At 53.9% G+C, this 19,503-nt stretch overlaps 2 protein-coding genes across 2 annotated transcripts in view; one reads left to right on the forward strand and one right to left on the reverse strand.

Annotated features, from left to right (window-relative positions):
• Positions 1-6,917, forward strand: part of MAPK8IP2 (mitogen-activated protein kinase 8 interacting protein 2) — a 48,591-nt gene extending 41,674 nt beyond the window's left edge. Inside the window, exons 10-12 of the mRNA XM_084811412.1 lie at positions 717-787; positions 3,604-3,702; positions 5,357-6,917. Of these exons, the coding sequence (XP_084667538.1) occupies positions 717-787; positions 3,604-3,702; positions 5,357-5,429 (243 nt within the window). The 3' untranslated portion in view covers positions 5,430-6,917. The remainder of the gene's footprint in view (positions 1-716; positions 788-3,603; positions 3,703-5,356) is intronic.
• A 4,970-nt stretch (positions 6,918-11,887) lies between these two features.
• Positions 11,888-13,744, reverse strand: LOC146339214 (uncharacterized). The gene has a single exon (XM_084811413.1). It carries the CDS (start codon positions 13,742-13,744, stop codon positions 11,888-11,890), a length of 1,857 nt encoding a protein of 618 aa, XP_084667539.1.
• Positions 13,745-19,503: the final 5,759 nt, after the last annotated feature.

Genomic DNA, 19,503 nt, shown 5'->3' on the forward strand with positions numbered 1-19,503 from the left:
TGATGCCAGACTGACTGGTCTGTAGTTCCCAGGTTCCTCCTTTTTACCCTTTTTGAAGATAGGGACAACATTCGCCCTCCTCCAGTCATCTGGCGCTTCCTCCGTCCTCCATGATTTCTCAAAGAGAATAGACAGCGGTTCTGAGAGTTCTTCTGTCATTTCCTTTATTCCTCTAGGATGCAGTTCATCTGGCCCTGGCAGTCATGGCCCCCCCATCACAGGGGTGGGTCAGCCTGAGGCCCTCTTTCCTCCATTGCCAAATACCTGGTAGTGGCCTCCATTCCTCTGCTTTTCTGGCTGCTACTGTCCTTCTGCCCCTTGGCTTTGCAGCACTGGCTTTTGTAGGCATTGCCAAGCTCACAGATTCTTGGTGGCCATTTTTAAACCATGCACAGTAGCCTCTGAAGGCATGATAAATAGGGGTGGTGCTGGCTGGCAGAAAGAGCTGTAGTAGCTGCATGCCTCACAGGAACAGGTTGTTGAGACCCGGACTCCCCAGCCTGGGCTACCTGCAGACATGGCCTGCGGATCCTGCCATGCTGTCATACCTAGACACCAAGGGGACTGGGGACATCTGGTCAGGCAATGTAAGGAGGGCATGACGGTGCCCTCGTCAGCAGTGTCAAGGAGCCATTTATGATGAGGACTTTGTGGGCAGTGGGAGCGGAGGGATGACTTCTTGGCACATTCTCTGAACCCTTCCCATCTCTTTCTAGTTTGAGCGCTGCAGCCATTTCTTCCAGATGAAGAACATTTCCTTCTGCGGATGTCATCCCCGCAACAGCTGGTGAGCTGCTTCCTCTATTCTCCCTTCCTTCCCTCAGAAAACGTTTCTCTGGGGGCAGGTCCCCATCCGACAATTGCATTTGGGGGCCCAGCCAGACACCACACACACACACACACTCACACACGCACCCTTTCTGCCCTGCCCAGTAAAATGGCCCAAGGAATGGCCCACTGGACTATCCTGGCAGACATGAACCAGCATGTCTCAGTCACAGCCGCCATTCAGAGAATAGTCTGAAGGCACAAGACACAGGTCTACAGTGCAGGCGCAAAGCAGATTTGGTCCTGTAAGCTGTCTGGATGTGGCTGTCTGAGCCTATAGAATCATGGAAAGGTAGGGCTGGAAGGGGCCCACAAGGCCCTCGAGTCCAGCCCCCTGCTCAATGCAGGAATCCAAGTCAGAGCGTCCCCGACAGAGGGCCGTCCAGCCTCGCCTTGAAGGCCTCCAGGGTGGGAGAGCTCCTTGGCCAAAAATGTGGCAGAAGCTGGATGAAGGCATGAATGAAACGATGAATATTTATATACATTAGGGTGTGCATTGACCACAAGATTTGGCTCAGAGCCTGATTCAGTGCTTTGAAAAAGGCCCAATTCAGTCTGGGTCTGAGCGAAGTGAGATTTGGGAGGAAGCTTCATGTCTCCCAGCAACCACCATGGGAAATCCAGAACTAGATCTAATGCTTTTACTTTTTAACCGAGTTGGATGGAATTTGCAGGCATAGGAGACTCTTCCGGGGGAATGAAATCTGCCAGATTTCATAGAAACAGGTGCAGGAGCTTTGCTGCCAGGCTGCCTTAAAGTCTTAAAAAAGGAATATACCTGTAATTATTTTGTTTTCTGACAGAAATAGATGATGCTTGCTAGCACTTTTGCTCCTTCTGTAGGAATAAAGCCTACCCAATTTCAGGCAGTTAGGCACGGGATTTTGTGCAAGGGGAGTATTCACAGTTTTGGGTGGTAAAATAAAATCTCTTGTTACCTCCTTCATTTATTTTGTGGGCAATTGCTTTGAAAACAGCAGACATTGTGGAACTGGCCCTTGGGAAGAAAGCTGCCAAATTACAGAAGGATAGATGCAGGGGCTTTTCTGTTAGGTGCCATCAAAGTTGATTTTGGGGTGGGGAGAGACACAAAACTTGATTAAAAATAAAAACCTATGGAACTAAGACCAAAATTGGGTCAGGGGGGATTGGGGAGAAGGAGAGTGACTCTTCCTAGATAACTAGTTCTAAGAGAGACTAACAAACAACAGCAAGAAGAAACGAAGCCTAGCTTCTAGAGCAGCCTTCCCCAACCTGGTGTAATCCAGATGCATTGGACTACAACCCCCAGCAGTTTGGCTGGTTGGGGCTGCTGGGAGTTGTAGTTCAACACATCTGAAGGACACCAGATGTGGGAAGGCTGTTCTAGAGGAAGATCAGGATGAATGAATGGAATGGGAAAGAAAAGGAAGGATTTAGGAAAAGGACTGGGAAGTTGGAATACAGAGGGTTGGTTGAAACTGGAAGCATAAAGAATCAGGAAGGAGTAAGTTCAGAAGCCAGATACAAAAGACTCCTCTTGCCCTGGGGTGTGCAACTTGTGGCCCTCCAGATGTTTTCTCCATTGGCTGTGCTGGCTGGAGTTGTAAGCCAAAACATCTGGAGGGCCACAAATTGCCCATCGTCTTACACAAAGCTCTTCAACACATTACTGCTCTCAGCTGAGACAGAATTTCATTTCATTTATTACATTTCTATACTGGCCAATAGACAAAACTTTCTGGACGGTTTACAAAGATAAAACACGTTAAAATACAATATTGTATGTAATATAAAAACCATTTACATACAAACATATAAACAGACAACACACACACACACACACACACACACCTCTAAACAATTTTGCAATCAACAATATGAAATCTCAGGACCCAGTTTAGAAACCTTCTCATATGCTGCCAAATGCCTGAGAGCAGAGGGGGGTGTCAGCCTGCTGCTGGAACAATCCCAGTGAAATAGCAAAGGAGCAGAGAGCAGCCACGAGCAAAAGGTGTTCCGGGTCAGATCCCTCCCCATTTGCACGGTGACAGGAGAGCCCTCCGATGAGCAGTTCTAGGGGATGAAAGGTGGCCTGCCAGCCACTCAGCTGCGCGCTCTTGCTGCGCCCTGGGGCTTCTCATATATGGGAAAGGGAGAGCAAAGTTGGGATTCTTTGCAGGCAGACTGCCTGCCATTCTGCAGCCCGCTCCCCCCCCAGTGCCAGCTTTGGGTCTGGCCACTTCGGAGGGAAGCCTTCCTCACCTTGGGGAGCCTCAAATCTCTCTGAAGCTGGCCAGTTCAACCTGGGACTCGGCCAAACCCGGTGCACATTCTGAATATACATGGACATCATCTTCCAACACCTTCTGCACCATAGTAGATCAAGAGGCAGACCCCAGGGTGGGGATGTGCAGGTAGGAGTGTGCTTGATTGCCAGTGGGGTGGGGGCATCAGGGACGAAGGAAGGTTTGCCTCCCACAGTGATGCCCCTTTGACCGCCTGCCGTGTGAGCAAATAGTTGCCGTTCGTTCCTCTGAGCCCCTCCTGGCTCATGGGCAAGGATGTCTATATGATCCACCTTTGGGTTTGCAGCACCCATTTTTCACATTTGCACCTTACATTTTTGCATGTACATCTAAAACCGTAGTGTGTGCATGAGGTCGCCTCTGCCTAGGTCTCTGTTCAGACGGATCGGGCTGAGGTGGGCCCCACGGCTGGATGGTCTGAGAGTTCCTTCCCCCGGAAAGTCATTTTTTTTGTTACCAGCTCAGTGTTGACCATCTTCCCTTGCAGCTATTTTGGTTTCATCACCAAACACCCTGTGCTGAGTCGCTTTGCCTGCCACGTCTTTGTGTCCCAGGAGTCCATGCGGCATGTTGCGGAGTGTGTTGGGTGAGTGGGGGGGGTGGCTTGGGGGAGCCCCTGTAGCGGAGTCTGTGGTGCCAGGACAGCCCCCACGGATCAGCCTGAGGATGGCAGATGTGCTGCTAACCTCGCAGCCTGCTTACCATCGCCACCAACACCACGGACCGTGCCATGCATGTGGCAAATGGAATCATCCAGGTACTTTGCTGTCATCTCAGCCATACCACCAGGTGATGACCATTTACCTTGTGGCAACTTATGACTGTGTAGCTACTTGGTTGAGTTGATAGTTTAAGTTCCACACAGATGACCATTTTTGCCACATGAGCACTGATCTGTGGCAGGTTGATAGACCACCAAGCTGCCACTGAGGCGAGAGAGCTGAGTCCAGGGTAATTTGGTTGCCGATATGGAGTCTTTGGACCAGCCTTTCCCAAATGCCCACCTGTGGATCAGGACTGCAACCCCCATTATCCCTGACCACTGGGTGTGCTGGCATTGGCTGGTGGGAGTTGTAGTCCAAAGCCTCTGGAGGGCGCTTGGTCTGGGCAGGCTGCTCTGTACCTGTCCTGCCGTGGCGAGAAATGGTTTGCTGCCAGCTCGAGTGCAGATGGGCGGCCAGAGAGGCCGGCTGCACCCATTCATGGGCTTTCCAAGGCCCACAGGGCAGCGTTGCGACGGCACACCCTGCGGAAGTGTGTGCTCGAGAAGCTGGCTGTGCTCGTTGATGCAGGGTCGGGCTCGCGCTGTTCCTCTGCTGTGTGGTGCTCCTTGAACGCCCCCCCGAGATGTGGACTAGTCCGCCTGTTTGGCAGCGCTGCCTTCTGGGTGTGAGACGCGTGGGCCTCCCCAAGGGTGGCGGAGCACCGGAGGCTCCAGTGCCCCTTCCTCCTGCTGCCGCCCTCTCGATTGCTCTGCTATGTGTCTGAACCGCCCTTAATCGGAGCGGGTTACAGGGGGGCACAGGACATACAAATTATACTAACCCACGCAGTGCTGTAAAAGCAACAAAAACACTCTGTCCGTTGCTGGTTGGCGCGCCAACGAGCGAGCGAGCGAGATTTAAACCTGCCAGCATGCGCCCCTTCTGTGTGGGCCGGTTCCTGGCACTTTGGTCCCAGATGCCACGTTTACAACTCCACCGTGATGGTGTGCGTCAAAGAGTGACCGTGTGCGTGGGCTACACTGTGGGGCCAACGCACACTTTTCTCGCCATAGTTTGTGCTTTCTTCTGAAAGGGAGCTCTTGCTCCCCTCTGAAGAAAGCCGGAGGATTCGGGGCAGGGGGGAAAAGTGTGTGTTACTGGCTGGGGGAGCAGAAGGGGTGGAAGGCTGGCTGGGGAGAACGGACAGGACAGCAAGCGAGCGAGCGAGCAAGGGGGAGCTCGGGGGCCTGGCAAATGAGAGCTCCCGCCCCGGCTCCTTTCTGCCACCATGGGGCGGCAGAGCGCTTTGGCTATTGGGCAGTGTAGAAACAGACAGACAGATTCGTAGATTCATAGATCGCTTGATCGCTCGATCAATAGGAGGGGCAGCCCAGGGCTCTCAGTGAAGTGGGGCAGAGGAGGGGGGTCGTTCTGCCCTCCGCAGCTCGGGGGGCTGCCTGGCCTGTCCGGAGCGTTACGTGCCTGGACAGCGGCCGCCCCCGCCACTGCTCACCATGCCCATCCCTTGCCTTGCAGCCGCGCCTTTCAGGAGTACTGCCAGGAGCACCTGGAGTTCGCCTGCCCCACAGAGGACATTTACCTGGAGTAGGGAGCGAGCCGCTGCGCCTCCTCTTCCGCACCCCGCCCAGAGACTCTGGCCCGGCGCCCCAGGACCCGGTGCTCTGCCAGGCTTGCACAGCCCGCACCTCCACGTCTTGACCCAGTCCTCTGCCGCCGGGGGCCCAGGAGCAGGCGCTGGCTCTGTGGCTGCAACCTGCCCTTCTGTCTCTTCCTTCTCCTCCTCCCCCCGCCCCCCCCAGCACCATCCCAGTTTGGCTGGAGGAGCAGCAGGAGTCGAAGCACCCTGGGGGAAGGTCCTTCCTCACTGAAGCACCTCAGCAGGAGGCCAGTGAGCGTGGTGGAGGGGAGGGTGACGGAAGGGGGATGAGCATGGGAGCTGCGGGAGCATGGCAAGGGGACAGCTGACCGGGCCGAGGAGTTGGCGCTGTTCCAGAAAGCCACGGCCTTTGCATGGCGCCCCTTTATGGGCTGGAGGAAGGCTTGGAACATGATGGTGAACGTGCGTCTTGTCCCCTCCTTTGAAATGAGTGCCGGAGGGGGCGGGAGGAAACCTACACCTACCAGCTTCCATGCATCCCCAACTCCATTCCGTTCTTCTAGGGGAAGGGCACGGACACCATGCCCTCCTCCTGGACCAGGGCAGTGTTTTCCATCTCCCTGCTTGCTGGCCTCATTGCCTTGGGCCCATGGTCACCAGGTGGGCTGCCCATAGGGAGTGGTGGGCCGTATGAGTGCACGCACCTCCATCTCCTGCAGTGCCACAGGAACACCTCCGACTCAGCCCCCGCGTTGCATCTCTTTCTGCGATACTCACCCTGCCAGAGACACAGTAGTTGGCCTGGGGGAAAGTGTCCAAGGTAGGAGCCTGTGTGCTGCATGGGGGCTGGGAGCCCAAAGGGCACGTGTATGGGCAGCGTGCTGGGGGCAGGCAGTTGGGGGACCAGTTCCTCCAGTCCTGTGGAGGACTCATCCGCCCGGGGTCAGAGCAAGGCCTGGCTCCTGCCATGGCGAGAGGGGCCTCCTCCTTCAGAATCCAGCCTTGCACCTACTGGCGGAGGAGAGGCGAAGGCTGCTGTGGGCACGTGGCAGGCATACAGCTGTGGGCCAGTTCACACTCTGAGATCAGCGTGTGCAGTGGCGGCACAGGGAGCCCTGCATGTTTTTCTCTGTTGCCGCATCAAGAGCACATCCGGAGGCTACGCTGGCCTGGCTGTGGCCCCTCTTCTTCTTGCTGGCCTCCCCTGGCAACCCCCACTCCCTGCCGCAGCTCTCCTCTTCATTCTCCCCCATGCCCCGCTGTGCCTGGCGACCTCCGTTGCTTCCCAGCCCTGCCTGTCTCCACCCAGTACTAGCTGACCGACTAGCGCTCACTGCTGTCCGTCTGTGTAGCGATATTTATCTGTAACTTCAGCCAAGCGGAGCAGTGACGGCCTGTACAAACCCTGGTTCAGGGTCCTCCCTCCTCACTGCCTTGTCATGGAGTTGGTCCTTCAATAAAATGTTCGCTTGGTGTCACCGGGGGCCTTGCTTGTGTGCTCTGTCCATGGCCGTGGGCCCTCGAAGGGTAGCCGCAGTGTCCTCGTGGGTGGTGGATGTGGCCTGGCAGCCTTTGAAAGCCTGGTGAGGCATGTGGCCCCTTGGTGTCGTGAGCAGGAGACGGGACAATCTGCTTTGGAAAGTGGCAGGATTCCACGTGGCTGCCTCCTGGAGGTCCTCACTGCTTCAGTCTGCTCTGAGCCTTGTGGCTTGGCACAAGCCTACCCACCGTGCAGCTGCCACAGGCATGGAGTGGGCCAAGACAGACAGCCCTGGGGTGCCCGTGGCACACTGGGCAGGAAGGTGAAGCTGACCTTTTTATCAAGGCATGGCAAGGCCAATGCAAGACATTTTTCTGCCCCGGTCAGAATCCCTCGCAGGGTTGCAATGACTCTTGTATGTGATTGAATCCAGATGCCTCAGCATCTGGCCCCAGCATTACGAGGGGGTTGGGGGTGCACTTCTGTCTTGTTACATGTACCCCAATTTGCTGAGTGGTGAGAAGTTTCAAGGGTGCAACACTTAGTCCAGGTTATTGGAGGCTTTCTGTAATATTTGCATTTATTTACTAATTTGCAGGTTGAGCATAGGTGGAGGTATGACATTAAACATTCTGACAGATGCCCAGAGTTCACCGCTCCACCACCAGATCTCTAGGGAGACAGGCTGCACCTTCAGATGCTTCAGAGCCTCCACCTCGGCTCTCTCTTTCCCGCTCAACCTGTAGCTTGCCCATCCTTTGTGTTTAGATGTTGCAGACAAGTGTCACGGCAGCCGTCAGCTCACTTCTCTTCTAGGCAGGAGCAAAAAGGGGAATGCCTCTTTTAAGGTGATGCTTGCCAGCTGTAGCTGTTATAATTACCTATATAAATGTGTGTGTTGTGTAGCCCAGGCTACTTCTAGTGTGTGCGTGCGTGCAAATCCACATTGACTTGTGGGGCAACGTAGCAGTTGTCAGGCCAAAAGGGCGGTGGGAGTTCTAAACCACCCTGCGGTCCCCATCACCGGAAGGGCCTGTTGCGCTGGCTGCTCCCCGCTCAGAGCTACATTGGGGAGACCCTTGCCACAGGCCAGTGGGGTCTGCTGCCGCCTCACCTGCAGCCAGGCGGGTGGGTGCAAACCAGCCCTGGCTTGTGCAGAGCGACTTTGGCACTGAAGCTAAAGTCACTCATCGAAGTCACTCATCTTGGGGCCTTTCTAGCTGATAACAATATATACACTTTTCTCTTACCTATTTACAGAAGGAGAACCATTTATTTCTGTATCAAACTTACCAACCTTTTTTTCTACTGTGGTTGACCAAGGGAATATGCAAAGGACAATGCAAGGCACACAAGACAAGGAAAGTACTGGCAGTGGCAGATATAGGGCCAAATGCAGGTTGCCCACACACACGCATAACTGTAGGCTGGTGGTCTTTTGGTTTCGTTTCAAAAGCTCCTTTGGACAGGTACAGTTCAGAAGAGAGGAACAGGCGCCTCCTGCCATTTCTCTGCTATCACCCCCTCCCTGGAAAGATGTAAAAGGTGTGTTTGCAAAGTGTGGTGCCCTTAAAAGCCTTGCAGCATAAAAAATGCCAACCTTGCAGCCTATTCCTGTGCTATGCTGCTGATCCAGTTCCAGGAACTTGTGCCTGTTCAGAAACTGTTTTATGTGTGTGTTCTTATTGCTCCCTGCTTAATTTTTACATATGTATGCATGTACGTATCAGAGTGCTGGAGAAGGGGAACTGCACAACACTCCTTTTATGGTGCTTGCAACTTTAAACTACCAGTCTGTTCAATAGAGGAGTGGCATCATGGGCACTACTGATTTATTAAAGCATTTTATGTTATCTTTTTCAGCCCTAGCAAGGGCTCCCAAAACAGTTCAACCAGAAAAATTAAATCTAAAACTTTAAAATCAAAGGAGCAGAGCTAAACATTTAACATTTCAATATTAAAAACCCTTAAAAGCTAGGTGGAATAAGAATGTTTTCATGGCCCACCTAAATGCCATCAGGGATGGGGTTAGCCATCCTGTTCCCTCCCTGCACTGTAGGATGGAACTCCCCAATCAGGGTGCTGCCACAGAAAAGGCCCTGTCTTGTGTTTCCACCAGTTGGGCCACTTTTGGTGGTGGGCCATACCATTGGGCCTCAGAGATTTATCTCCGTCTACTGGCAGGTGCATGTGGGATGAGGTGGTCTCTCAGATAGCTTAGCCCTAAGCCATTTAGGGCTTTATAGGTAGGCCCTGGCACCTAGATTTGGGCCTGGAAAGAGAACAAAAGCCAGTGCAGTTGACATAAAGCAGCTTCCAAGCACTCTTGAAAGGCAGCCCCACGCAGAGCACGTTTTTCCAGGGAGGGGCAAAGGCACTCTTGGCCACAGAAACAAACAAAGCAATGATGGTCCCCATTTTTGAAAGCACAACTTCCAGCTGCTACTCAAATTGCCTCCATCCTTATGTAAAATGCACAACTTCCTTGGTAAGTGGAAAACAGAGGGACACTCGGGCCCAGCCCCAGCATTAGGCAGAGTGAAGCAGTTGCCTCAGGCAGCAGATGCTGGGAAGCGGCAAGGTGTTGGAGGAGAGACCTGTGTGCCTTGCACAGCCTGCTTTGCCACCTCCTAAGTTAGCTTGCTGCCTTCAGGGGCAGTGGAGGACCCTGCCCCATCATCAGAGCTGAAGACCGATTCATCGGGCAGCCCAGTTGGCTTTTATACATAGGAGGAGGCGCCATCTTGCCCTTCGCCAGCAAAATGCCTCGGCCATCCCTGGAGACACTAGCCATTTCATGGCTTTCTTTCCCTTTGCATTTGGTGGTGGTGGCATTGCAGGCCTAGTTTAGAGAAACTGCCTGCGGGTTATTTTTAGAGCCTGAACAGCTTGGCTTGTATCTAAAGAAGACGACTGATCAAGTGCTGAAATTCTTGGGAGTTGCAAGTAGAACTAAAAAGTTTTGTGGCACCTTAAAACCCTATTATGGCATAAGGTTTTGTGGATTATAGAACTACATCTTGTGCTGCTGTTGCTGCTGTGAAAAACCTGCAGAAGGCTTCCTAGTTAAGGGTGCAATCCTATGCAGGTTTAGACAAGAAAAAAAGTCCTACAGCTCCCAGCATGCCCCTGGCTGGGGCATGCTGGAAGTTGTAGGACTTCTTTCCTGTCTAAACCTGCATAAGATTGTGCCCTATGAGTGTCTATACTTATTGGCAGTATGACTTGAGCATGTGTGTGTTGGGTTCTTGCCCTTGAATCTGCTTTAACTTTGACTCTGGTGGAAAAGGTGGTTACCGATGCATGGAGGGTTCTTCACACATTATCATGGAGTGGTGTCAATGATGCATAAATAAATGAACATCTGAAAAGAGATGCAGCAGCCTTTGTATTGAGTTTACACACTGAATGCCTGGAGGTGGGGGAGCAGCTCTCCCCACTCCCCCCAACAATGTAATCTGAAAAGGGATGTTGTGTCAATATGGTCAGTTCAGCAGGTGGTGGTGGGACAGGTTTCTTCCAGCCCCTACCATACATGCATTTGTTTGCATGTCTGCAATGTGCCAACAGACATGTGAATAGTCATATTGCAGATATGCAAATACATGCTGTCCCCACCCCAAGCCCGTTCTGCATTCATTGAATACAGAGGTTGAAAGGAATGTCTGAAAGGGCTCAGGGGTCCACAGTGTGGGGAGCACCATTTCCTGAAGAGTCTATGCTATTTTAAAAAACACCAAAGTCATAGGTATGTCTGTAGGGCTTTGGGTTTCACGAAGTCTGGCTGGGGTGAGGCCTGGGGTGGAACCTGAGCAACTCCAGAAGGAGCGCAACTCATTCAGCGCCCTGGCATTAAGGGTAGGCATGGTCGGGCATCTGCTGAGGGCTCACAGCCCAGCATGGACCCACTGGCAAGAGCCCCTGGATTTGCTCCTCTTCACCACTGCAACCTGCTCATTCACACGCTTTTCCCTCTGGCCCAGACAGTGGTGGTGGTAAGGCAGAGCAGGAGATGCCGTGGCCTCCTGTCTCCCTGCCTGCCAAGCAAGTGGTAGCAATAATGAGAGAGGAGCAGAAAGCGCAGCTGGTGGCGAGGAGGTGGGCTCACTGAGGGAGGGGCCCATGGGGAGTGTCTTGCCCCAAACCAGCACTGAACAAATCAGACGCGCTTTCCGTTTGCTCCTGTGGCTGGTGCTGGCGGGAGTGGGGGCCTGAGCATGTGCTGGGGGTCTAGCACATGGCGAAGGGGCTGTGTGGGAAGTCAGTGTGGCCACCCCCACAGCCGCCACTGCCAAGGGGCCACGCTAGTCTGCTACCACCTGTTCTCCTTGCGCAAGGCTCAGCAGAACCTGGGGGTCTGGCAAGTGGAGAGCAGCAAACGAGGAGGCCCCCGCAGGCAAGCCACCACCTCTCGTGCAGCAGCGTGTGGCATGGTGAGGTGGGGCTGAGCTCTACAACCCATGCTGGACTGCAGCTCCCATCGTTCCCATCCAGCTAATGGCCCAGCTGGCTGGCAGGGCCGGCCTTAGGGGCGGGCAAGCTGGCAGTCGCCGGGTGTCGAGGTGAGGGAGACGCCAAGCCGGACTCAGTGGCTGTGTTTTCTGAAGGTACTGTCTGCGGTGAGCCACGGTGGCAAAAAGCGGGTGTCCGTAGCAATTATGTCAGGGTTCTACAGGTTGTTTGGGTACTACCTGAAAAAATGATCTCCCTTCAATTCGCTTTGAAGTCTGCTTCTTTTTCAGTTTTCACCTTGATGTCATTTGAGCCAGGTAAAAATCACTGGAGCACAGCCTGACTTTGAGGCAGCGTTAGCGAGCGCTTAGCACTTCAAAAACTGTAAGCACCGTCAGCATTACAGAAACAATAACAACGCCGTCAGCTGTCAGAGGTCAGCTGGATACCATTTTTTATTTATAACTTCTTTTAGTTTTAAAGATAAAAATAATGGGCATCCTAAAATAAAGAATGCTCACCAAAAGATGGGAACTGCTACACCACCAGAAATGGTCCAGACAAAACCTGCGGTAGTTCCGCTGCGGGCAGCCAGGGAAGAGGAGCGAAGAGGCAGCGGGACTACAGCGCGAGCGCCGCCGGCGCCGTGCCGCGGGGCCCGCGGGTGCCGCTCCGGCGGCCGGCCGGCCGGCCGGCTGCTCGCGGCTCGGGGAGGAGCGCCGGCGGCGGGGCCCGTCTTGTGCGGGCGCCGCGCACGGCGGGCCTGCGGCTCCGGGGGGCGTCTCGTGAGAGCCGCGCGACGAGGCTCCACTGGGCCGCGCGCACCGGGGCAGGAGCGCTCTGCGCGCGGGGCAGCGAATCCGGGCCTGTCGCTCCGGCCCTTTCCCCGGACATGGCTGCGGAAGGCCGGGCCAGCGGGCCTGCTGCGCGGCTCTGCACGAGGCAGAACAGACGCTGCTCTGCGGCGGAGCGCGCCCTGGGGGCGGCGAGGGGCTGCTCGCCGCCAGGCCCTGCGCCCAGCGGGCGGGGCCTGAAGCCGCCACGGCCCGGTAGAGCCTCGCTTTGCGCCTGGTCGGCCAGGCAGGCCCGTGCGGCCAGGCCCAGGCCGGCTGAGGGGAGCGGAGGAGCCGCGGCGGCTTCCGGCAGGGGCCCCGCGGCAGAGCAGGCGGCCGCCCTGGTCTCGGGAAGGGCTCCGGCCCGCCGCGAGGGAGGCCAGGGCTGCGCGGAGGCTCCCAGGCGCGGCGCCGCCGGGGCGGTGCTCCGCGGCAGGCTGCGCGGGGAAGGGCGCAGGCGTGGCGCAAGGCCGCGGGGGGGGGGCAGCGGCAGGCCGGGCCCGGGAAGCAGCGGGGCGCCGGGCCGGCAGGGGCCGGAGCGTGGGGGAGGCGCTCGGCGCAAGCGCAGCCGGCCGCCGCTCCCTTCCCGCGCGGGGAGGGCGAGCCCAGGGCCGGGCCCTGCGGGCGAGGAGTCGCGGCGCCGCCCGCCCCTGCGAGGGCCCCGGCTCCGCGCGCCCACGCGAGGCTCCCGGCAGGGGCGGCGGGCCCTGCGCGCTCGGGGCGGCCCGCGGAGCTGGCCGCGGGGCCCGGCGGCGCTCCTCGCCCGGGCGCGGCTTACCCGGGGCCGGCCCTGCTGGCCGCCACGACGGCGCCGCAGCCCGACCCCCCGCAGGGCGCCAAGCCGCGGCCGGCCGGCTGGACAGCCCGCGCTCGGGCGTGCGCTCAGCCCTGGGCTCGCCGGGCCGCGTCGCAGGGCCGTTGTGAGGAGACGGGCGGGGAGGCGCGGCGCGAGCGCCCCCTGCGGCGCCGCGACGGAGGCGCGGGTCGAAGACGCGCCCGGCGGCGCGCATCTCTCGGGAGGGGCCGCCTCGCCTGGCCTGGGGGCCGCAGCGGAGGCCTGAGCGCCAAGGGGGAGCAGGGCGCCGCTGGGCGCCCCCCGGCCGGCCGGCCGCCAGGCTCCGCGGGGGGCCGCCGCGCGCCGGCGTCGGGGAAGGCGGCTGTTCCAGAGCGTTCCGCGGGGGGAGGCGGGGGCTCCTTCGCGGCTGAGGCAGGAGGAGGCGGGGCGCAGGCGCCCCCCCGGGGGCTGGGGGCTCGCGCGCAGCCGGCCTGGAAGCCCGCGCGCAAGGCACGCCCCGCCGCCGCGGAAGCGCGCCCGCCCGCCTGCCTGCCGGGCTGCCGCGCCCTCGGCAACGAGCTTCGGCGGAGTGCGGCGCGGAAGGAGCGGCGCGGGCGCAGCTTCTTAAGGAAGACCTCGTGTGAGGTGCGATCCTGAGCAAGCTTAGGCAGAAGAAACGTCCCGCGGGCCCCAGCATGCCCCGGCCAGTGGCCTGGGACGCGCCTTGATTCGTAGGACTTCTTTTCTGCCTAAACACGCGTCGCATCGAGCCCTTCTGTCAGCACGAAGCGCAGCCGAGGCCGGAGCCGCCCGCGCCGCTGCGGCCGCTGCGTCCGCGCCACCTCCCGGCCCCGCGCGCCGAGAGAAACTTGGGCATTGTAGTTTCGCGAGCTGCTGCTGTGGCTCTCTGAGGCAGAGGCCTAGTCCTAGCGCCAATTCGTTCGTTTAATTTCATTTCTGTACCACTCCATAGCCAAAACCCTCTGGGCGGTTCACAAAAATTAAAACAATAAAATACAACCATATAATAAAGCACAATATAAGAACCTTTAACAGGTTAAACGGGATAAAACCAAAGTAAAACAAGAGTAAAAGCGGCCAGCAGCAGGGCGACATCCACATGAAATGAACCCTCATGGGCTGCGCCAGTTACTTGAGGTCATTATTTGTCCCAAAATAAAGGAGAACTTGCATGTGAATTCGCTTCAGTGTTCTCTGCTCAGCAATTGTGGAAGGAAGACTTAATGCCAGTCCACACACGAATCTGCCTGTCTATGTGGTAACAAACAGAACTGCAATCACCAGAACTCCTAGGTGGAGGGGAAGGATGGGCCGCCCCACCCATTAAGTGAGGTGAGGCGGTGGCCTCGGGCAGCTGATTTGGGGTGCCATGAAAGGGCAGAAAATTGTATGGTTTTTTGAAATTGTATTTCTACTGCAAGGGAGTAGAGGCATTTGTGGGATTTTCTGCCTCAGGTGTGCCAAAATAACATGGCTGGTTTTTGTTTTCTCAGTTTATTGCCAAGCCTGTACTAGCTCCTTCTGATTTTGATAGATTATTTGTGCTAAGTACATATGCCTTGGATGCTGGGATTGGGGTAATATTCCTTATTACATGTATGCATCGCGTCCCACTGCAAAAAGAAGTGTCAAAGTGACACACACACACACACACACACAAATGTAGAAAACCATAATTAATAGAACAGCCAAAATCAAAATGAAACGTATTCAGCATAATACAAATAAAACTGAACACCATAAAAATATAATCTGAAAAAATACAATATGGAAAGTATTCAGAACAATTCAGAACAGCACCCCCCGCCCCGATTGCCATGAATACCACACAAGCAGCCCACAACAGTTGGGCCTTTACGAATGTCCAACTGTAAGAAGAAGAGCCCTGATGCTGAATCAGTCCCAGGGTCCACCTTGTCCAGCATTCTGTTCACACGGGGGCCAGCCAGCTGCCCATGGGAAACCCACAAGCAGGGCATGAGCGCAACAGCGCCCTCCCACCCATGCTCCCTGGCAACTGGCGTACACAGGCATCAGCAAATGGAAACTGCTGGAGAGTTGCATCCATTGGCACTCGTAAGAGGCTACTGCCTAGAAAGAGAAATTTGGCCATTACTGAAAAGGAGTGTTTGGCAATAATTTGGGCCCCAAGGAAACTGAGATCCTATTTGTGGGGATATAAATTGAGTCTGCTCACTGAACACTCACCTTTCTGCTGGTTGCAGAATGCAAAAGGAACAAACAGCTTCCAGCTTCTTTGCTGGAATTTGGCTCTACAGGACCATGATTTTGACATTATACTTGTGAAAGGGTGAGAAAATATCATAGCTGATGTACTGTTTCAAAGTCATGTTTAAAATAGTAGTTTTGAAACCATGTTAAGACAGTCCAGACATGTTTTAAGGTAAAAGTGTTTGGAAACAGGTGTCATCATATGTTAATTAAATCGTCCTCTGTTTCTTGTTGTTAGACATCAAATTCAAATGATGGGTGGCGGCGTATAACAGAAGAATTAGTGGAGACATGATTGGTAGTAGGGGCCAGAATAGATGGGCAGAATGAGTGATTGGTCATTGTCTTTTACTTGTAATCCTCCTGTTGTTTTCCCATTGCTTCTTCCTTACTGCAGAAAATTGGTAGGGAGGGGCCCAGGTCTTCCCCCCGCTCGCCAGGTTCACATGACATGACAACCCCCGAAGAGGGGTTGCCAATTCAAAATGGTGGCTGCGTGCACCCTGCACCCGCCACAGCCTCACCATGGGTTAACTAATCCAAAGGGAGCTATCATGTAATCGTGTAAACTGGCATGCATTCATTTTTACTAATGAACTTATGAAACAATTTTTCATGCAAAAATAAAAGCACTGGAGAACTTTCCGCCCCACATCACGGTGTGTTGCAAATTCCTTGTGTACTTACATTGAAGGGTTGGGGCTGTTAATTGCCAGTGTTCCAGGCCAGGGGGGACCCTCCCACACCTCCCACATGCCTTTTAGCCCTAAAACACTGTGATGCCTCTGCTCTTGGGTCTTACTCGAGCCACGCTGTGCTTGGCTGCACTTCAGTTCTTTTTCTTTTTTTGCAGGCAGTCAAGGGAGAGACACCTCAAGTCAAGGGAGAAACAACGATCTGGCGGATCAACAGTTGGCTACAGAATCGGACTCAAAGAGTGCTTATCAATGGGACCTTCTCAAACTGGGGAGAGGTAACGAGTGGGATACTGCAGGGCTCAGTCCTGGGCCCAGTGCTCTTCCACATTTGTATTAATGGCTTGGAGGAGGAGGTGCAGGGAATGCTGATCAGATTTGCAGATGACACAAACTTGGGCGGGATAGCTGATACTTTGGAAGACAGAAACACAATTCAAAGTGATCTGGATAGACTGGAGCGCTGGGCAGAAAACAACAGAATGACATTAATAGGGATAAATGCCAAGTTCTGCACCTAGGAAAAAGAAACCAAATGCACAGTTACAAGATGGGGGATATGTGGCTCAACCACACTACAAGCGAGAAGGATCTTGGAATTGTTGTCGATCGCAAGCTGAATTTGAGCCAACAATGTGATGTGGCTGCAAAAAAGGCAAATGCTACTTTGGGCTGCATTAATAGAAGCATAGCTTCCAAATCCCGGGAAGTACTAGTTCCCCTCTACTCAGCACTGGTTCGGCCTCATCTAGAGTACTGTGTCCAGTTCTGGGCGCCACACTTTAAGAAGGATGCAGCCAAACTGGAGAGGGTTCAGAGGAGGGCAACAAAGTTTATCAGGGGACTGGAAACAAAGCCCCATGAGGAGAGACTGAAAGAACTGGGCATGTTTAGCCTTGAGAAGAGAAGACTGAGGGGAGATATGACAGCGCTCTTCAAGGACTTGAAAAGTTGTCACAGAGAGGAAGGCCAGGATCTCTTCTCGGTCATCCCAGAGTGCAGGACACGGAATAATGGGCTCAAGTTACAGGAAGCCAGATTCCGGCTGAACATCAGGAAAAACGTCCTGTTAGAGCAATACGACAATGGAACCAATGACCTAGGGAGGTGGTGGGCTCTCCCACATTGGAGGCGTTCAAGATGAGGCTGGACAGCCATTTGTCAGGGATGCTCTGACTTGGATTCCTGCATTGAGCAGGGGATTGGACTCGATGGCCTTGTAGGCCCCTTCCAACCCTACTATTCTATGATTCTACACCCATAGATGCAGTTCAGGCAAGAGCCTGCAGGCCAACAGAGAACCTCCAGCTTAGCTGTGCAGAAATCCAGAACAAGGGAGGTGTGGAGAAAGGTCCCAAGAATTTCTCCCCAAAAGGAAGACGTGGTGGCATCCCACTTATTTCTTATTTTGGGCTAACACAGACTCTACTCAGCACATTCAGGAAATGGGTGCTGAGCAGACACCCCGTCTCATGCTCTCCTCTTTCGCGGTTGGTAGGGATTAGATGGGATCTGGTCTGAACTTCTGAAGCATTTTCTGGCACAGGTTTGTTTACAGCATACAAAGGCTGCCGGTTCCACTGTGACAGCACATTCAGAGCAAGGGTCCCAAGGGCTCTGGATTCACCAGATGAATGACTGGAAAAATGGCAGTAGGATTACTGCTAGTGGAGCTCATTTATTATATCTGTATCCCAACCTTCCTCCAAGGAATTCAGGGCCATCCCATCTTATCTTCACAACATTTCACAGTCCAACACTCTGTCCAGTATGCCATGCCAGCTCCCCAGCTACTTGGGAGGAAAACAAGGAGACCCATAAATGGCCCATGGCTGACAGCAAGCTGGAATGCCTTTCCAGATTCCTAGAATCAGTCTGGGGATATCGGCCAAGCAGCCAACCAGCCACTGCTGTTTTAATTGTACAAACAGGCCCTTGGAGAGCGGTAGCAGATGGAGGCGGTGCCGATAGTGGGCCTGGAGGCTCAAGGACAGTATGTTGCACTTATAAGATATTGGTAAAGGTCCATCTGCACAGAGCTTTGGAAGAGCTGCGTGCAGTGCATTGCCCAGCCATGCAACCCACTCGCATTCCTCAGCCATGTGGTAGACTTGTGGGAGCATATGGACTGTGCCCTGTGTAGGATATGTAATGCTACACACATCCATGCTAGTACAAGACACTATCCCTCTCTTTGGTGGAATAAAAAAGGAGGAAACTGCCAAAAGTTTTCTTATAAATTTATTACATAATAATAATAATCATATAATAATCATAATAATCATATAAGAAACATAGATCTCTGTGTGTGTGGGGCTTATCACAACGTCAGGGGTAGGGAGGTGTGTGAGCCACTCCTCCCTTATTCTGCAGAAGGAGAAATATCCTCAGGAAATCCATATAAAATAAGGGGTGAAGTCAAACTGACCCTGTCAATTAAAAAACATCAAACAAAGGGCTCAGGTGAGTGTGTAGGTGGGTGACAAACGGGTATGAGACCGGGAGCTATTTTGAGTGTGTGTGCCTCTCCTGTGTATGTGTTCGTGTGAGTGGAAAAATTTAAACCATACTTTGTTTCTGTTCCCAAACGGACAGCAGCTGGAATAGCTTCTCACTGTTGAAAGGATAATGTGTTGGATTTAATTTCTTGCTTGCTTTACAAGTCTAGAAATACAAGCTGAAGTTTATGAGTACAGAGAATTAATAGATTTAGTCAAGACTAAAAATAAAAATAACTTAAAAAAAAACCAAAGCAAAGCTCTTGTCCTTAATTAGTACAGAAGGTAACCAAAGTAATTGAGAAGCCATGAGAAATCACAGTAACTCTGTTGCAGCTGGGGGTTTCCCAGCCACATACCTGGGGTTGGTTCTTGGAATGACCCTCATGCTAAGATGTTGCAGCTCATTCTCTTTTCCTGCCTTCTCTAGAATGGCTTTTTGGAATGAAATGCATGACTTGCTCTGGAGAAAATTGGGATAGACTTGCCCATGTGGGTAAAATTAAATCTGGAAAATGCTATCTACAAATGAAAACCAATACTCTTTGCTTCAGCTGGGAGCAAAGTGTTGAGGAACATCGACTGAACTGTGAAGAGCCAGCAGTTCTATTGAGGTGAGAGCAGAAACGGGCATTTGCAGAGCCAGTCAGCTGTGGGAACAAAATGGTTCCTTCCAGAAGATCAGACATCATGGAGCACAACAGTGATGGAAGTGAGCTATGCAAAAACCTTTCTTCACAAGCAGGAAACGGGCGCTAATGAGCGGAGTCCTTGGCGTGGACTGCGGAAGTGGCACGTGACTCACGCAGGACTCTGTGATGCTGTGAAGCAAGAAGGTTCTGATCAGAACTCAAGACAACGCCTGTCAGTCAATGGGCAAGCTGGACATGGCAGAAGAGGATGCCTCCCCCTGCTCTCCCATCTCATCCCTTCAGGCCACAAGTGGGGGGAGAGTCCAAGGTGCCTCGACTTGATACATGGTCGATTTGCCCCTTTTCTTGATGTTGAGCCCATTTGGAAGGCTTTGTCTCAGACATGGCTGCTTCTGCAGGTGGGCAACAATTTCCTCTGGAAATCAG

Source organism: Heloderma suspectum, chromosome 7 (genome assembly GCF_057233095.1).
Source record: "Heloderma suspectum isolate Gila_16-S chromosome 7, 16-S_ref, whole genome shotgun sequence".
Taxonomy (NCBI): Eukaryota; Metazoa; Chordata; class Lepidosauria; order Squamata; family Helodermatidae; genus Heloderma; species Heloderma suspectum.